The 16843-nt window shown below is 51.6% G+C and overlaps 1 protein-coding gene across 1 annotated transcript in view; it reads left to right on the forward strand.

Moving 5' to 3' along the window:
• The window catches only part of RGS6 (regulator of G protein signaling 6), a gene marked incomplete at both ends in the record, with an annotated part of 552225 nt that overhangs the window by 523788 nt on the left and 11594 nt on the right, over positions 1-16843 (forward strand). The window contains 2 exons of the mRNA XM_079699184.1: positions 1574-1627; positions 13582-13648. Of these exons, the coding sequence (XP_079555310.1) occupies positions 1574-1627; positions 13582-13648 (121 nt within the window). The remainder of the gene's footprint in view (positions 1-1573; positions 1628-13581; positions 13649-16843) is intronic.

A 16843-nucleotide genomic window follows, 5' to 3' on the forward strand; every position in this document is an offset into this window, starting at 1 on the left:
CAGAACACTTAAGTACCAGTACTTAAGTACAATTTTCCAGGGCAGCTCGGAGGACCTGTGCAAGGCAGAGGAACCTGAATAAGTCAGGCCAGTGGCCAGTCTCTGTGAGCAGCTGCTCAGGAGCCAAGGGACAAGAATGCCAGGCGCAGAATGCCAGCTGCGGGGCCTAGGACTGGCCTGACTTGAGCTGCACAGACAGCCCCCGGGCTGCCCACTGGATTGAAGCTGAGTCCTGCCGTCCCCAGTGGGGAGACTCAGTATGGTGCCAGGCCAAGCACGGATCCTTCAGTTCCCTGTGCCTGAAGGAGAAAGACCAGCCTGGCTCTGCGGCGGTGTGTCCTTTGTGTTGTGTCTTCCTTCTGCAGCGTCCTCTCTGTCTCCGGACAGCCAGCTGAGGGGATGGGGTATGACAGCCAAGGAAGCCCTCTGACCTTGTCCACACCCACAGTGGCTACCTTTGGCGCCCTCTGCTGCCAGCACATCCTGCAGACGCACAGACACCTGGCTGCTTCTTCAGCTCTCTAATTTCCATTATTTGCTGTGTGTGTGTCCACGTGAGTGTGTGTGCTCTCCAGATTTCCCAGGCGTGGATTCAGGACCTTGGAACTGGGCTCTGGGATAAACTAGCAGGTATTTGGGATGTAATTCTCCCCCCTTGGAAAAGCAGGAAAGTTGAGGAGAAGGTCAGGTCCACACCACACTCCCTCCTCCTCCACTAGAGGAGAACAGCCAGGCCTGGGGGGAGCATCCAGGGGCTTTGCCTCCTCTTCCCCCTGTGTGGGGGGACCCTCAGCCTGGAGTCCCTGGGAGGTTCCTGAGCCTGCTGTCACCTGCCGTGAGTAAACCTTGGAAGGGGTCACCTGCCCGAGTACCGAGAGAGCATTTTCTGTCCAGAACGTTCCTTCTGAGGCCCAAGACCTTTGTGGTTGCAGAAGATCTGGGTAGAGCCTCCTTGGTCTAAGGACACAGAACGAGAGTCACTAGGGGCCACAAGGATGTTGAGGAAGTTAACAAACTTTCTGGCTCCATCTGAGCAGAAAAATCTCAGAGAAAGTCCTAACCCAGACTCACGGAGGACTTGATGACTTCACCTCGCCCACGGCCACTTCGGCCGTCTCAGCAGGATTCCCCCACAGGCCCCGCTGGCCCTGGAAGCTCGTCTGGTTTGTGTCCCCCATTGGGGCCCCCAGTTGGCTCCTGTGCGTGGGCTCGGCCACTCAAAAGCAGTGAGCAGGCGGCTCCAAACTGCTGACCAAGGGCCCGGCTCCCAGCCCGGTGGCTCCTACTTCAGCCCCGAAGCACGATTAATGGCTCTTCTAGAAGCAAACACCCCTCTCTCCTCACCGCTCCACGGAGGCTCTGTTTTCCGTCTCTCCCACTGACTGTTGCACACAGCTCTGGCTGCTTCTCTTGTCCCATTTTTTTTTTTCTTCCCGCCCTGTCTTGCTTTTGTTTTGGTTCATTAGCTGCCGCTGCTACTCTTAGGAAACGATGTGTAAGCTGAAGATTTTTTTTTTTCTGTATTTTTCTCCCTATCTTTTTTTTCTTTTCTTTTTTTTTTTTTTCCCTAAAGCCAGAAAGTGAGCAAGGTCGTAGAACTTCCTTAGAAAAGTTCACTCGCAGTGTGGTAAGTTCAGCTGGTTTTCTTTGGTTGTTGTTTTTCTCTGTTTTGTTTTCTGTGTGTACGGTGGTGGTTATTGTCGTTTCCTTCGGGATGGGAGGGAGCCCAGTGCTTTCCCCTCAACACACCCACCCGTTTTCTTTTGCAAGGGTCGAGGGTCGCAGCTTCTCTCCTAGGGATGGATCTGCAAAAGACAAAAGGCCCCGGCGGCTCCCTCTGCAGACGGTGCACAGGGGCGACCGCCCAGCCTCGGGCCTGGCATTTGATCTTCTGTCTGGGGCCTTGAGGAGGAAGGATCCCCCCTGCCCCACCCTCGGGGCTGCTCGGTTGGTGCACCCTCTGCAGCAGCCCAGGGAGAAGGCCATCCAACCGGACCATAAAATAAATTGGCTCAGAACCATAGCTCATCTAAAAAAACATCCAAATTTCCCTCTGTGGACTCTGGCAACCGTGCGGGTGCCAGAGGCCAGCTGCCGCTGCTGCTGTGTCGGCGGCTTCTGCGTGTGCCTAAGGCGGCCGTGCTGCATGGGTTGTGGCGATGCAGTCTACAGCTGGCGTGTGTGTGTGTGTTAGTGGCCTCTGCATGAGTTTCCATGTCCCTGACAGCCCCTTGTCAGCCTTCTTTGCACAGCGTGACAGGGAGAGGAGGGCAGTAGCCATGGGGTGGAGTGGCCGTGGGAGGGTCTTCCCCATGGTGCCGGGTGGAGATTCTGGGCTATGCTCTGTAGAACAGCACAGACCCATCTCCCCTTTCCATGATGTTCTCTGTAAGGCAGGGGCATAAGGCTTGATGCACAGGAAGCACTCAGTCCCGCTCATTCACTCGTCAAAAACAAGCTGCTGAGCTCATGGGGCCCAGCCTGCACTCTTCTCGTCAAACCAGAGAGAACCAACATGGCAGCCAGGGAGCAGGGATCCCACGCGTGGAACTGGCCAAATTTCCCTTCCCAAAGGGTGGAAACCCACTGATGCTAACTTGCCTTTTTCCTCCCTCTATTGAAGAGGAGAGTCCTTGTAAACCTGACTACTGTGTGATTAGTATCGTTATTTTATCCCTTTAATGAAAAGTCTAAGAATTCTGGGTTGAAAACAACCTGGTCATTTACCTGTCATAGCTAGGTGCACCTTAACTGAATTTAAACATCATTTTGAATTTGCTAGATGTAAACATCACAGGAACTCTAGGAGGTGGCAATTAAAAGATGGGTGCTCATCCCATTTCTTCTTTGGTCTTTTCTCCCCATGGCCTTTTCTCATGAGAAATCAGAACTTGCACAGTGTAAGAACTGTGGTTCCCCTGTCTGTCTTCATGGCTGGTTTTCCACGGACACGTAACTTCATACACCAAGAAGCTGCCACGGGCTGTTAGAGGCAAGGCCAACAGGAGTTCCTTCACCCCCGATGGCTGAGAGTGGTGGGAACCCACCCCTCCCTCTCTCTTGAGGCCTGGAGGCTGTGGGTGGAAGATGTTTAGGGGTTTTGTTGACAAGCTCAGAGTATACTGTGGAGAAAGCAGAACTCCTGCAGCCCCATGGAGGCCCTTCAGGTTGACTGCGTGGGCTGAGGGTGTGAGAGGAAGCCTGGTACTTGGATGAAGCATCCAAACATCTCCAGGCTGCTTTTCATGAGAAGTGGGTATTGGGAAAGCAAGCATGATCTCAGTGAAGCTCTGTGAAGAGCATTTATTGATGTTCCTTCATCCCAGAAGTGGCGTTGGTTCAGTGGTTCTCCAAGGGTCTGTTAACAAAGCGTTTGGAACGAGAAAGCATCAGACACCACCTTCCAAGCCTCCGAAGTGTGCACATGGGAGAACTTACAGAGAGGTTTCAGGGCCGGCTGAAAGAGAAAAATCTTCCAAGTTCCTGAGATTTTTAGAATCTATATGAGAGAAGGCCCAAACTTCAAAGCCAAAAAATTCCTAAATTCCATGCTATTTTTTCTATGAAGCCATAAGGGGTTGTGCATTCTGAGTTTTTGTTTCCAGTGGTGGAGATGGAGATGGATTTGTATTGATCCATCCTTGTTCCTTGTGCTCTTGGGGTAATACCACTTGGGGTAATAAGATGAGGCTGAGTTTGAGGAAGTTGCCCATGGCCGTAGAATAGTAGCAACTCTCAGAGTACTTGAGGCTGGAACCCAAGAACGTGGTCTCCACAGCCCAGTGTTCTAATCAAACGGAATTAACCAGCCAATGAAAATGCCTTGCCATTTGATGGCCATTTTCTGGATATAATATACGTAAAGTGCTTGATTTCTTTAAAAGAAGGTCTACGTGAATATTTCATCTGCTACATACTGCAAACTATAAAACTCAATGAAATGGGCTTCCCTGGTGGCGCAGTGGTTGAGAGTCCGCCTGCCGATGCAGGGGACGCGGGTTCATGCCCCAGTCCGGGAAGATCCCACATGCCACGGAGCGGCTGGGCCCGTGAGCCATGGCCGCTGAGCCTGCGCGTCCGGAGCCTGTGCTCCGCAATGGGAGAGGCCACAGCAGTGAGAGGCCCGTGTACCGCAAAAAAAAAAAACAAAACTGAATCTGGGTCCAGAATTTCTCCCACGCCAGTGTCCTTTGTTTTCTTGGTAAAGGAGGAGCATGTGGAGAAAGCAGATCGTTCTTTCCAAGACTCAGGTGTATCATGATATGGAGAGATTATCTGTTGAAGGCCCCAGATGCCCCCTTTGACGTGAGATCCTAGGGAGTAGTTCATTGTGGTTCACGGAAGCTGCTGGGGCCACGCTGGTTTGGGTGCAGAAGGAGCCTTGTGATCCCCATCAGAGGCATTGCTGGGTGAGCTGCTCCTTCCAATGGAAGCGTCATCCTGAGTCACACAGAGCTTGAACATCAGAGCCAATGGGGGGTATGCTGTGCCAAGGCATTGTGTAGCTGGGCCACCTAGAGCCACGGAGCTTGCATAATGGCCTGGTTTTTGACAAGGCAGGCCCAGGTTCAGAAGCAAACATCACTCAAAGTCCATGGCATGGCGCAGCCAGCCCACATCGCATCTTTATTCAGAGCAGAAAACAGGACTCCCTCTGATGAGCCCAGCCCCACAGATGCCCAGCTGGCCAAGCGACGTGCAGCTGGATTTCAGCCCCTCCTTGACCCTCAGCTGCCCTTGTGCAGTGGATGACTCACATCACTGAACATGGTGGCCCAGGTCCCAAGAGCTCCAGGCCCAGGAAGAGCTGTAACCCATAGCAGCTTCTCAAGGGGGCTTAGGACATGGCCTCAGGTCAAATGAATGGAGCCTCTCTCTCCCTAGTCCTGTCCACTGGGAAGCTTCCTTTCACAGTGGCTGTAGAATATGAAAGCCACCGTAGGAAACTTCTGTAGATTGCCTTTGCATCACCCTCCATCTCCTCTGCAGACTCTCTGGTGGGAGGTCCCAGGCACTGCTGACGGCGGGGAGGAGGGTCTTCTGTAACTAGAGACCACTTGCTACTGCTCAGTGCCCACCAGTCTGCCATTCTCCACCATCTTCCTGGTTTTGCGGCTGACAGATGACCATGAGGGTATGAGGGTGGCCAGGGCGGAAAGGCTGTCTATCCCCCTGCTCTCTCTTAGGCGTGCTCATTCCTTCAGGGTCTACCACAAAGCAGGGAGGGCCCCGCAAGAGGCGACTCTGACATAGAGGACAGCAAGGATGCATGGGAGGAGGGCAAGGAGGAGCAAAGGGCCATTAGCCAAGGTTCAACAGCAGCAATTTGATTGTCCCTTTTCACATGGTGGCCAAAGCCATCTGGTGGGAACTCCACAGGAGAAACTCTGGGAGGAAAAGCTAGAACAAGTCCTCTGCATGGTATCTGCAAGGGATAGCACTTAAGTTAGCAGAAGTGGCAGCCCTGGGTGACGGTGGCATCAGCCTCCCTGGAAACCTTTGCCTGGGTGCTTAACCGAAGCCTCAGGTATCCTCTGGAGAGCCTCATCAGCTGTAGCCTCGGGTTCCCAAGATGGGCAATGGGGTTGCTGGTGCCTGAGCTACGATGGAGGCCTCAGAGGAGAACAGAGATGAGAACCAGGTGTTCATCCCTCCTAAGAGAGCATCACAGTTGGGCTTTGTCGAGGTGCTCCTTGGAATTGAAACAGCAGGGCCGGGAGCTGAGGGAGCCTTGGCGTGCACCAAGCAGCATCTCCAAGCGTTTCTGTCCTGCCTGCCAAGGAATGCAGCGGGAAAGTCAGATGGAGACCAGGAAGTTCTGGGAGCCAGCTGTCACCATCCCTCCCTCTCCCTTTCCTCCCGCCCCAACCAAAAGCCAAGGAAAAGCTAATGAGAGCTAAAAAGTCTGCAGCTCACCTCCCACCACCTTCCAGGGAGCTCCGGCCCCAGGCCCAGGTGCTGAACCAGAAGTGGAAGCCTGAGACCCTTGGCAGGCGAGGCAGAGGGCTGGCAGCCAGGGTGCTCGGCCCACCCCACCCCCTCCACCCCCCCCCAGCAGCTCCTTCCCCGAGGAGGTTGTCTCCCCCTCCCCCTCAGCGTGTCAGGGGCAGAGCTGTGCACTCTGCTGGAATGAGTTCTCAAACACCTAGACTCAGCAGAGCCCCCGGAGGGCTTTGACCTCAGTTGAAAAAACCCTTTTGGGCCTCCAGCAAGGAAGGGTTGGCTAAAAATCTTTAGAGTTGATTCAGATTGCAGACAGTCCTTGGGCCCCATGGGGACGTCTGGGTCGCAGACTGTAGTGCCAGCCTCTCCCATCTCAGAGCCCTGAGATCCAGCAGCAGTGAGACCCGGGCCTGCCTAGAGATGGGGGCGGATTCCATAGCAGTGCTTGGGAGGGAAGACATGAAAACTTGCCTGTCTTGAGCAGCGAGGACTTCCCCTGGGATTCTGGGGAACGCCTCAGCAGCCTCCACTCAGGGTGGCTCCTGCTTCCAGGCTCAGCTTGCTAACAGCGTGGCCTCAGGCCCATCACTAGCCCTCTCTGAGCCCTGGTTTTCTCCTGTGAACAATGGTGTGGACTAGATCATCTCTCTGGACCTTTTTCAGCTGGAATGTTCTATAGGTCTGTGCTTCTCTCTGTCCTGAGATTTGCGAGTTGTGCTAATCTTCCCTCAGAGTGAGAGAGGAGCTGCCTTCCTGCCTGGGAAGTGGCTGCCCACCCTTGACACAGGGAAGTAAACCATGTTTGGAATTGAGTTGGGTGTGTATTTAAAACCCTTTGACAGGGATTTGACGATAAAGCACCGTCAGAACTGAGTGCGACTGGCACCTGACGCACAGGCCCCATCCCTCCGTCGCTCAGGGCTCACTGTACACTGTGACCCCTGGAGGGCAGGGAGGGAGAGGTCACAGAGAGCAGGGTAAGCACCACGCACCCTGTCAATTTTGCCAGTGCCGCAGTCCCCACCATTCCAGGACGGATGCCCAGCTGGGTATGTGTCGGGAAGTGGGGGTGAGGTCAGTTGGGCAGAGGGATGGGCTCTGCGTGGCTGCTGCCACATCACCCCGTGCGTTGTAGGGGGGTGGGAAAAATGGGCTGTGAGTATCTGGGGACCTCAGCATCACTCTGCTGTTCTCCTGCTACCACACCTTCCAGTTCCCTGGAGAGCTCCGGGCTGGCTTTCCACTGTCCTCTCTTAATGCCCAAAAAGAGGGCACAGAGGGCGTGGTAAGCTGGTTATAGTCAGTGGTAGGTTAAGCCTCCTCTGGTCTCGATCCTTCTCTCTCCATCTTGGGTCCAAGTGAAGTCTGAAAAAGCATGTTTAATATTATAGTTTTGTAGCTGGAAAATGAAAATGTAAGAGTTTATTTTTTTTATAAACCAACTATAAAATGTAAGACAGCTGAATCAGCTTAGCTGGCAGGATACAGAGAAGACAAAGAGATAAAGTGGCTCTCCATGGGCACGGGAGGGATTCTTTCTGAAACTCTGGGGAAGGGTGAGATTTTTATTTATCAAAAAGGGTCAGAGGTTGTCATTTTTGACACTGCCACTCCTCTTGGAAGGAGGAACCCCCAGCTGATGGTTCAACCTGTCAACCAAAAGCAGCCAAAAACGCCCTCCCCGCGGAGTGCCCACTAGAGAAGAAATGCGGCAGTGACTCAGCCTCCTGACCCAGGGGACAGCGAGGCTCTGCAAAACTGCTCCCTCCTCCTCTGGCCGGCCCTCCCTCTCCCCCACCCTGGGCTTCTCCTGCCTTCCCCAGACCCCAGTGTGCCGAGCAGTCAAGTGAAAAACTCCCGTGAGGCAGAAAGGCACAGCTGTGTGTTTACAGCCACTGATTCCGATCCAAATCGCATCCCTGCCAGTCTCCCGCGAGGCAGGCTGGGGGCACACTGTGGATGGATGTGCCAGGTGGGAAGCTATTTCGGGAGCTGACCTGCAGCCCTTTGCCGTAACAGAGCCTTCCTCCTACCCCCCACTCAGGAAAGACGTCCTTCTAGAAGGATCTCTCCCTTTAGAAGTGGCTGATGGGGCTGTGGGATTTCATCCCGTTCCTTGTGGCTTGTACCATCAGATTCCTGGCTCCTGTCCCCAGGCAGCCACGTGAGAACAGCCATGGGCTCCCATCTGTCCAGGGAGAAGGCAGAGGGTGAAGGTGACCGACCACAGGGCCCTCAGCGGGATGAACGGCAGGGAGTGCGGGCCACGCAGGGGACAGGACACCCGCTTCTCCAGAGGACAGAATCCACCTCGGACCTGCCAAGGGAGCAGCGGTACCACACAAGGGGCAGGAGAGAAACCTCCAGGCATTAGGCAGGCTTTGGAATAGCAGGGACCTAGGAAGGAGACAAAGCTGCCAATGTCAAGGTCAGGGAGAAGAGACCCAACTCTGCCTGTGTCCAGACTGGACAGCTAGAAGTCAGAGAGCTCAAGGTCTAAGGACTTCGAAGGCTGAGAAGTAAGCCGGCCACGGCATTCCCCCAGAATGAGCTCCTGGTGAAAGCAACGCGGGAGTCTCCCCTGTTTCTGAGCAGCAAATGAGTATCTTTGGTTCAAATCGAGTTTGGGAACCATGGTATCCTGGAAGGAGAGCAGGATACAAATCCATAGAAAGGAACAATCTCTAAAATGTTGCTTTGAAGCAGAATGCTAGCTGGGACCCTGCAGGGGAGCCTGGAGCAGTGGGATCTTCAGTTTAGTGATGTTACCTGAAGGCCAATGAGAGAAAGCCCCTTGAGTGTTTGTCTGCTGGCTCCCTGACAGATGGGAAAGTGGGACGGGGTTGGGAGTGTATAGCTACCCGGGCAGTGGCAGCGTCCAAATGGCAAGAGTTCTGCCACACCCGCTGGTCACGGTCAATTCATTTTGGCCTGAGCGATGCACCACAGCCCCAAACAAGAAGGGGCCTCGTGGGTGTAATATTTGCAGGAACTTTCCACACCCTCCTTGCAAGCCTGGCTTACTGTAGATGGATGACCATCATAACTACATCCCCTGCTCCAGAAAATATTTATTTGTGACCAGATACCAGTGCAGTAAGGTTGAAAATAATATCAGTTCCTGTCCCCTGTACCCCCTCCACCTCCGCTGCCTCTATGTTTGCCCATAATTAGGGAAAGCAAGTATATTCATCACATCTTAATGGCTGATAAGATGGTGAATTAATAGATCTATGTCCATGGGAAATGCAGTTTCTAGTTGTGGCCACAAGGGTCCAGCCATAGTCCTGTCCTATCCACATGCTTTTGGATGACTCAGATGGAGAGACAAACATGTCAGTCATACTCAAAGATGCAAACCTGGAAGGTACTGCTCATTTGATAGGTAATGGAATTATCATAAAACCGTCTCCTTCAGGTAGAATGATGGGTCCAAACAACCAGGTATAATTTAACCAGATAAAATTTATGTTAAAAAAAATTCAGTCTCACAACTACAGGGTGGCATTCCTAGCCTTCACTGTAATTCAAGTTTTAAAAATTCTGGGGTTGCAATTGATTACAAGCCTGATAGAAGCAAAAGCAGGATGCGATCACTTTTTTTTTTTAAGCAACTTTAGGTTGTAATAACAAAAGTGGAACAGTCAGAAAAGAAGTGCTCCACTGCTCTCTGGGTTGCTCTAGACTGTGTTGAATCTTGGTTCTAAGCCCCCTGCACTTTATCAGGAACTTCAACAAACTAGAGAAAATTCAGAAGAGAAGAGCTGGGGACTCTGGAAGCCATGTCAGATGAGACTGAAGGAGATAAAGGTGTCCTGCCCCTAAAGAGATTCAATAACCATCTAGAGCTATATGTGTGTTTGTCTCCCAGAGTGAGTGGACATTTCTGGATTGTTCCAGACAAAGCTAGAACAAATGCGTAGAAGACGTGGGGACGGTCACTCATTCTAAGAATATTCTAACAGTAGCAGCTTCCCACCGATGGACTATGTCACCCCAAGGAAAAAAGGAGCTCTCTGGAAACGTTCAGAAGCTGAATGGCCAAGGATATTGTAGAGCAAGTTTCTGCTCTGGATTCCATCACCTCTTCCAAATGGAATCCTCGGATGCATTAAATATTGGTGAAATACTGCATATTATCATATGGTTTATAACTAAGCTATGGAAAAGGAGGACAGATCACATGGAAGGAGTTTGCTGAGACTGGAGGAGAGGGATCGGAGAAGATTAGATTTTACCTTGAGGGAGAAAAGCCAGATGACAATGAAGTCAAGGCAAGGCCACTGTCAAGAAGTGGAATTGCCGCCCTCCACTTGTCATCCTGGCCTTTTGTTTTTGGTTTTTTAAGCCAGTCACTGCTGCTGCAGCTGAGCCCTGGGCAACAGCGCTCTCTCCCCTGAACGCCCAGGAGGAAGTCAGTGCATGGAGGACACTGGTGCCCGTTGGCTTAGGGAGGCTGAGCACAGCCAGGGTTGGCATGTGTGGGGTGCCCTGGCCCTATGCTGGAGAAAGCTTGGCCTGACATCATTTCCATCCAGAAAGGGTGTTTTGTTGAAAGCAGAAAAGATGATCAAGCCAGTTGCCTTTTACCTGATGCCAGTGCAGGTTCCAGGCGGACAAGCTGGCCCCCAAACTGTCTCAGCCTGGCCCGGGACAGGGCACGCCCCCTGATACCTTAGACCAAGGGGAAACTGCGTTCATGGGCCCCCTCCTCCTGGGCCCTTCCGTGAGGACTCATCTTCAACCCAACTCAGGGGAAGGGAAGGGCTCTCGTGTCACATTCTTGCCAGCTGTCCCTAGGACCAACCTGATTGCAAATGACACTCCCTCCTCTCTCGGGCATTGCCAGGGCTGCCTTCAACTCATCATGTGATTGTATAATTATGGTGATTACAGCTTATGGCTTTTTTCCTCTCCTCATCTTTTGCTTTCAAATTCTTTGAGGCCTCTCATTAAACATGGTGATCCCGATAAAGTCAGCAAAGTTTTAATAAGACATTTTTTGAAGCTAAAGAAAGCCCAGTCAGAGTTGATTGTGACTGTGTTCCCTCATACAGGCCTTTAAAACTCTGGTGGGCGTGATTGATGCGTGGATATTGGAGGTAGGGGAGAGAGAGGTATGGGGATCCAGGGGGTGCCCATGCTTTTTCACAGGGTTGGAGAACTGTTTTACACCATGCCCCTGGCCTTTCTCATTTGTAGCAAGAGCACGGTGCATCCAAATCCCCACAGCTAATGGGAAAAGACAGACCATCAAGTAAGGGTAGAGGGCCTGCCCTTTCCATTATAGCATACTTAGTTGGGAAATGGAGATGGAGCAACCAGTACAAAACTCAACCCAACCTTGTGAGCTGCGGCAAAAGTAGAGGGGAAATTCTGATGGATTCTCTGTCCTGAATGATCCTGGAAGGTTCCAGGGCATCCATAATTCTAAATATGTAAAGGATTCAACCATCAGTATTTGTGAGTGGTCATATCCTCAAGGGCGGTTTCCTTGGTAATGATACAGCTTCAGAGCCCATCATTTGCTAGCCCTCAATCATAGCATTGCTGAATTGTTTCTAGATGTGTAGGACATTATGAGAAGGATCACCAGGAAGGCTTGCGGCTGGGGTGGTGGCCACTAGAGCCCCCAGCTTGCCCTTCAGCAGCTTTGTGTAGATTTGATGTCAGGGTCCCCTTTCTTTCCATCCTCCCCAGGACTGCACGGAGGACTGCACAGCGATGTGCATCTTGCCCTGGCAGGAGTTTGTTTTGAGAGGCTCCAACTGGCCCCTCGTCCTGCCCTGAGCTGTCCTCACTGCTCCTCAGCCAGCTACCTGGGTGTGACTGAACAGCACTACCTATGAGAGGTTAAATGTCAAAAACCTGGCAGTGATATTTCCCCCAACTGCATCCTCATCCCCTCCTGAAGATGACCTGCTGGCTCCGCCCCCTGAGAACAACATCCCTTTAGGGGCCACCAGAATGTAGAGAATGGGCTCAGGGTTAGGAATGGGCAGCCCCCGTTGAATCCTGTTTCTCCACCTGAAGTTGGTATAAGCCCCTGGGCAAGCCGCTCACTTGCCCGATGGGTACAATGATGCCTGCTGCCCTGGGTGGATGTTGGCACTAAGAGGGCATAACAAGAACAGCTGCCATGTCTTGGGCACTCACGTCACACTGTGGGCATCCGTGTCACGCAGAACTTGGCCTGAGAGGGACTTCGGTTCTCCCCCAGCTCCACCCCTTAACTGTGCATTTCAGACTCCAAGCCTCAGTTTCCTCATCTGTAAAAAAGATAAGATTAAATGATTAAGAGGGAAAGAATACATCAAGTGCTTAGCATAGTGTTTGCAATATATATGCTTAAGTATAACTCTTTGTATTATTATTTTCATTATTATGATGTTACCTGCAGCCCATTAGCTCTTATTACCTTATCTGATTCCCAACCACGTCCTGCAAGGTAGGTATTATTGTATTTATTTTGCAGTTGAGGATGGTGACACGCGTATCTCAAATACGACAATGTGTGCAAAGCACATTCGTTTATTACAGCAACCGGCTCATGACTCTACTCGATAAATGAATGGTAGCTATTATTATTGTCTTATTTTTAAAGTCAACTCAGAGAGCCAGTTTCTCTGCTTTCCCTAGGAATGGAGGGACTGTGGTACCCAGCACACCAGCTTCTGCCATGTGGTCTATTTCTCAGGGCCCCTGTGCACTTCCCGGGAAACTGTAGGAGCTAGGGGCTTGTAGCAGTGCGGTACTAGGACGTGGGGAGGGCCACCAAGGAAACACTGCCTACGTTGTCAGGATCTGGCATTTGCCCCGACTCCTGAGGTGCAGGACCCTAAGATGCCTCCTGCTTCCAGACACAGATCAGAGATGGTTCTCCCCTATAAGAGCATGAAATCCAATCCTGCAGATGTAGCGCTCTGCACCGCAGAAGCCTCATTCCCAGAAACCCTCACCTGGCAGCTGTCTGCCTGCCTGGAGCCACCCTGAGCAGTACAACCTCACCAAGTCTGGTTGCTCCATCTGCCAGATAAACAGAGGCTCCTGTTTTTTAACTGCGTGCTACAAAGTGGGGTGGTTGGAGGAGTCAGAACCAAGTGGCAGGGGATGCTTTGAAATCTCTCGGAAGCTAGCCCCCTGGGCGGCACGCTCCCACTGCTTGCGGTATTGACAGAAACAGAAGCAGAGAGGCCATTTCCACTGACACGAATGGATTTTCCTGGGGAAAGTCAGGTTTATATATGTATCTTAAGGTAAATGCTTGAAGTTTGTGGTGTCTGTCAAAGATTGGTGTCTTAGGAGCCTGATGTAAAGCTCTACAGCCAATCGTGTGGTTGCTCATGAACCTTGCATGAGATGCTTTTGCAAGTGCCTGTGGTGTGAACACTCACATGAGCCTGTGCACAGCTGCATACACAGGTGCATGTGCTACCTGCCTGATACACGCCTCCGTGTTCAGTGTATGGTACGTGTGTAACATACGCTGCAGACCTGCATGTGCCTCTGCGCATGGACCGCCTGCCCACTGCTGCTGTGTGCATGCCTGGGCAGGGGCTCCCCTAAAGCCACAGGTCTTCACGGTTTCAGCTGGATAAGTTATTCTTCACTTCCCTTCCTAAAAACACAATTGCCTAGTGCTGCTGGCGCAGAGTCAGAATGGCCGCTGCATTTCACCCCCGAGGTGGCTTCCTTCCAGCAGTGGGTGAGTGATCCCGGCGTCCGAACTCTCTAACCTTCTTTGGGATCCTTCTGCTCAGAAGGTGCTCCAAATCCGGAAGAGATGATCTGTTTGTCCATGGCCTCATCTCTGCCCACCCCTCCTGTTCTCACACCCTAGTTCCATGGACAGCGAGTGGCACCCGTTTTTTTAGTGTGCCCATTTTTCCTGCCTCTTTTTTTACACCCATAGTTTTTCTTCCTAAGAAACAAGAAGCTGAGTGGTCTAGAAATGACACGGAGATGAGTGCCTTGTCCCAGAGGCAATGTACAAATAATGTCTTCAGGTATTGATCCTGTAACTTGCTTCTCCTGGACCCCTAGCAGAAATACCCTCTATCTTTGAAGATGCTTTTAGACCCAACAGCAGCATCCTGAGGCTTAGTCTCCCACTTACAGCTTCCATTACTCTTCCTCTGTGGTCCAGGGCCAAGTCCTGTGGGAAACTTGGAAATCTCACCTTTCTACCTGCTAGACCCCCAGGGGAGAAGAGGGCTAGGGAACCGCCCATCCCCTGTGTCACAGGGATGGAGAGCATTGCAGCGACATGTGAAAAGGGTTTGTAGGGAAGTAAGAAGGTTCTCTGTGGCTAGGAATTCCATCAGCCCACGTTTCTGTCCAGAGATGTCTTGAAAAATGCTGCTTGCCCTGTCCCCTGCTGCACTTTTTCAGGTTAGAAATACATGTCTGATAAATGCCCGCCAAACTGCATTCCTGAGAGTAGGGAGGAAAGAGAAATGAGCCAGCCCTCTTTGAACGTGTATCCAAATGGACTTGGACATTCATGGAAAGATTATGCTTTGGGGCATAATCAGTCAGCATCAGCATGTTGGCAGCCTGTGCCCTCGAAACTCTGCCTTGGCAGCTGGCTTAACCAAGGACCCCACGCCATGGATGTGTTCTGGATGAACGTGTTTGCAGGAGACGAGAAGTGCCCTTAGGAGGGTGGAGTTAGAGTCCTCCTGGGTCCTGAGAAGGATCACACACTGCCGAGCAAGTGATCCCTTCTGCTGTCTCATCCACTAAACTTCACCAGCGCTCTCCCCTGTCGCCATAGTCAAGGGTCCCTTGAACTTCCTAGCTGGAAAAAAGTAGCATCAAGTTGTTGCCGATAGCAACTCAGCCATGTCCCTGTTTCCTTGGGTCTTTGGGCCCTTGCCTAGTTTGGGGTGAACCAGCACAGAGATGCCAGAGTACATTTAAGGAAGAGGAGGAGGAGGCGAGGAAGAGGCAAGCCCAGCATGGGCTAAGGAAGGCGTGCCATCAGGGGGCCTTGTGAACAGAATGCCCGCCTCCACTCCACCCCTGTGTCCACCAAGAACTTGCTGCAGGCTGAGTGTAGAAAGAGCACCAGGGTTTTTCAGTCAGAACGAGAGGAAGGAGATAAGCGATCCGGTAATAAAAGGGGGGCACTTCTCCTGCATGAGGTGAAAAAAGCAGCAGGGAAAATGGAAATGCACAACTTGGACAGGAGGCTGGGGAGTTGGGGACTGGGCATTGTGCCACCAGTGTCGGGCACAGCTGCTGAACCCTTGTCGCTCCCGGCATCCCGCATGCCTGCCCAGTTCCAGATTTGTCCCTGCACAGCTGGGGACCATGGAGGAAGGTCTCCCATCACCTACCAAAACTAACAGGTAGAGGTCGGACTCTGCAAAGAGCTCCATAAGTGACGAGCACGATGAGGGGGCGGGAGTCAGAAGTGCGAGGAAGGGTAGCCGGGGAAGGCTTCCCCAGCCAGCTCGATGTGGGCACGTGGCTCTAACTGGGGTTGGTTCTAATTGGAGTAAAGCATCTGCCCGCCCCTCCTCAGGAAGGTAAACATCACACCTGCTTCTCTCCTCCCTGGGACTCTTGCTATGGAGATCCCAGAGGCATCGGCACCAATAACACAGGGCCACAAACAGAAGCGGCAGCTTCACTGGCCGGTCCAGTAGCCACCGTTTTAAACCCATGAGCGCCAAGCAACGGTGACGTGCACCTCTCAGCTCAGCACAACAGCCAAAGTCCCATTTTGCCAGGCTTGCCAGCCAGAAGGTAACAGCTTTTCCTTCTCAGGAGTCCCCACTGTAAGGAAGGGAAGGACCTTAGGCAGAACAGAAGTGCCTGGGATGGTCTCAAGTGTGCCCAAGAGCTGAAGCGTCTTTCTCAGTGAGGGTGAGAAAATCACCCTGCACTGCCCAGAGAGATAGTCTGGTGTGGGTAGATGTGGAGGAATCCTTAGTCCTGAGCCTTTCCACCTGCCTCCTTCCTTGAGAGTGACAGTCATGTACAAGGGAGAGGGTGGATGGGCCATGAAGGTCACTGACCAGCTGTGTGCACTCAGGCTAGTGGTTCAACCTCATGTGTCCAGTGCGGGTTAAAGGAATACCTAACTGGCAAGGATGCTGTGGACATTAGCACAGGTGTGTCTCAAATGTCTAGTGCGCTTGACACACAACAGCTGCTCTATGTTCAATCAGTGGGTGGCCGTTAGTAACTTTCCTCGGCAGCTAACCTGTGTCCCTGGTAAGGGGACCATCCCCACACTGCCACCATCAAGGTCTGGTTGAGTCGAAGAGGAGGGCACTTGAGAAGGGAGGGTGCACGAGATAATGATGCCACCCCGTTGGGCAGGAACAAGAAATTCAAAGAGAAAATCCCTGGAAATAGGAGATATAGGTTGGTCCTCTCACATTTAGTTCAGATAGGAGGGCTGACAACTAAATGTTTCTAAATCAAAAAAAAAAAAATTAAAGTAAAAAAATTTTTTTTAAAGGCACTGCTAGTTGCCAGGCTAGACTAAGGTGTCTGGACCTGCTAATGATCCCAGTAACATTTTGTGGGAATTGCTCTCGGCAGACACGAATGCAGGCAGATTCCATAGACCCACCATTGACGTGGAAAAAACTGATTGTTTATATTACTGTACATAAGATGGTGGGCTATTGCAAAAGAATCCATTGTTTATATTTTGACCATATTCCTTACTTTTTACATAGGTTTAATGTATGTTAAGTCTTCATCCAGAGAGCTTTTTTTAAATTTTCAGTTTTCACCTATCTCTTGATTTGGAGGGGGGGAGGCTTTGTTTTATGTTTGTGGTACCCTATTTTTTTAACATCTTTATTGGAGTATAATTGCTTTACAATGGTGTGTTAGTTTCTGTTGTATAACAAAGTGAATCAGCTATACGTATACATAC

This window comes from Hyperoodon ampullatus, assembly GCF_949752795.1.
Source record: "Hyperoodon ampullatus genome assembly, chromosome: 3".
NCBI classification, from domain to species: Eukaryota; Metazoa; Chordata; class Mammalia; order Artiodactyla; family Ziphiidae; genus Hyperoodon; species Hyperoodon ampullatus.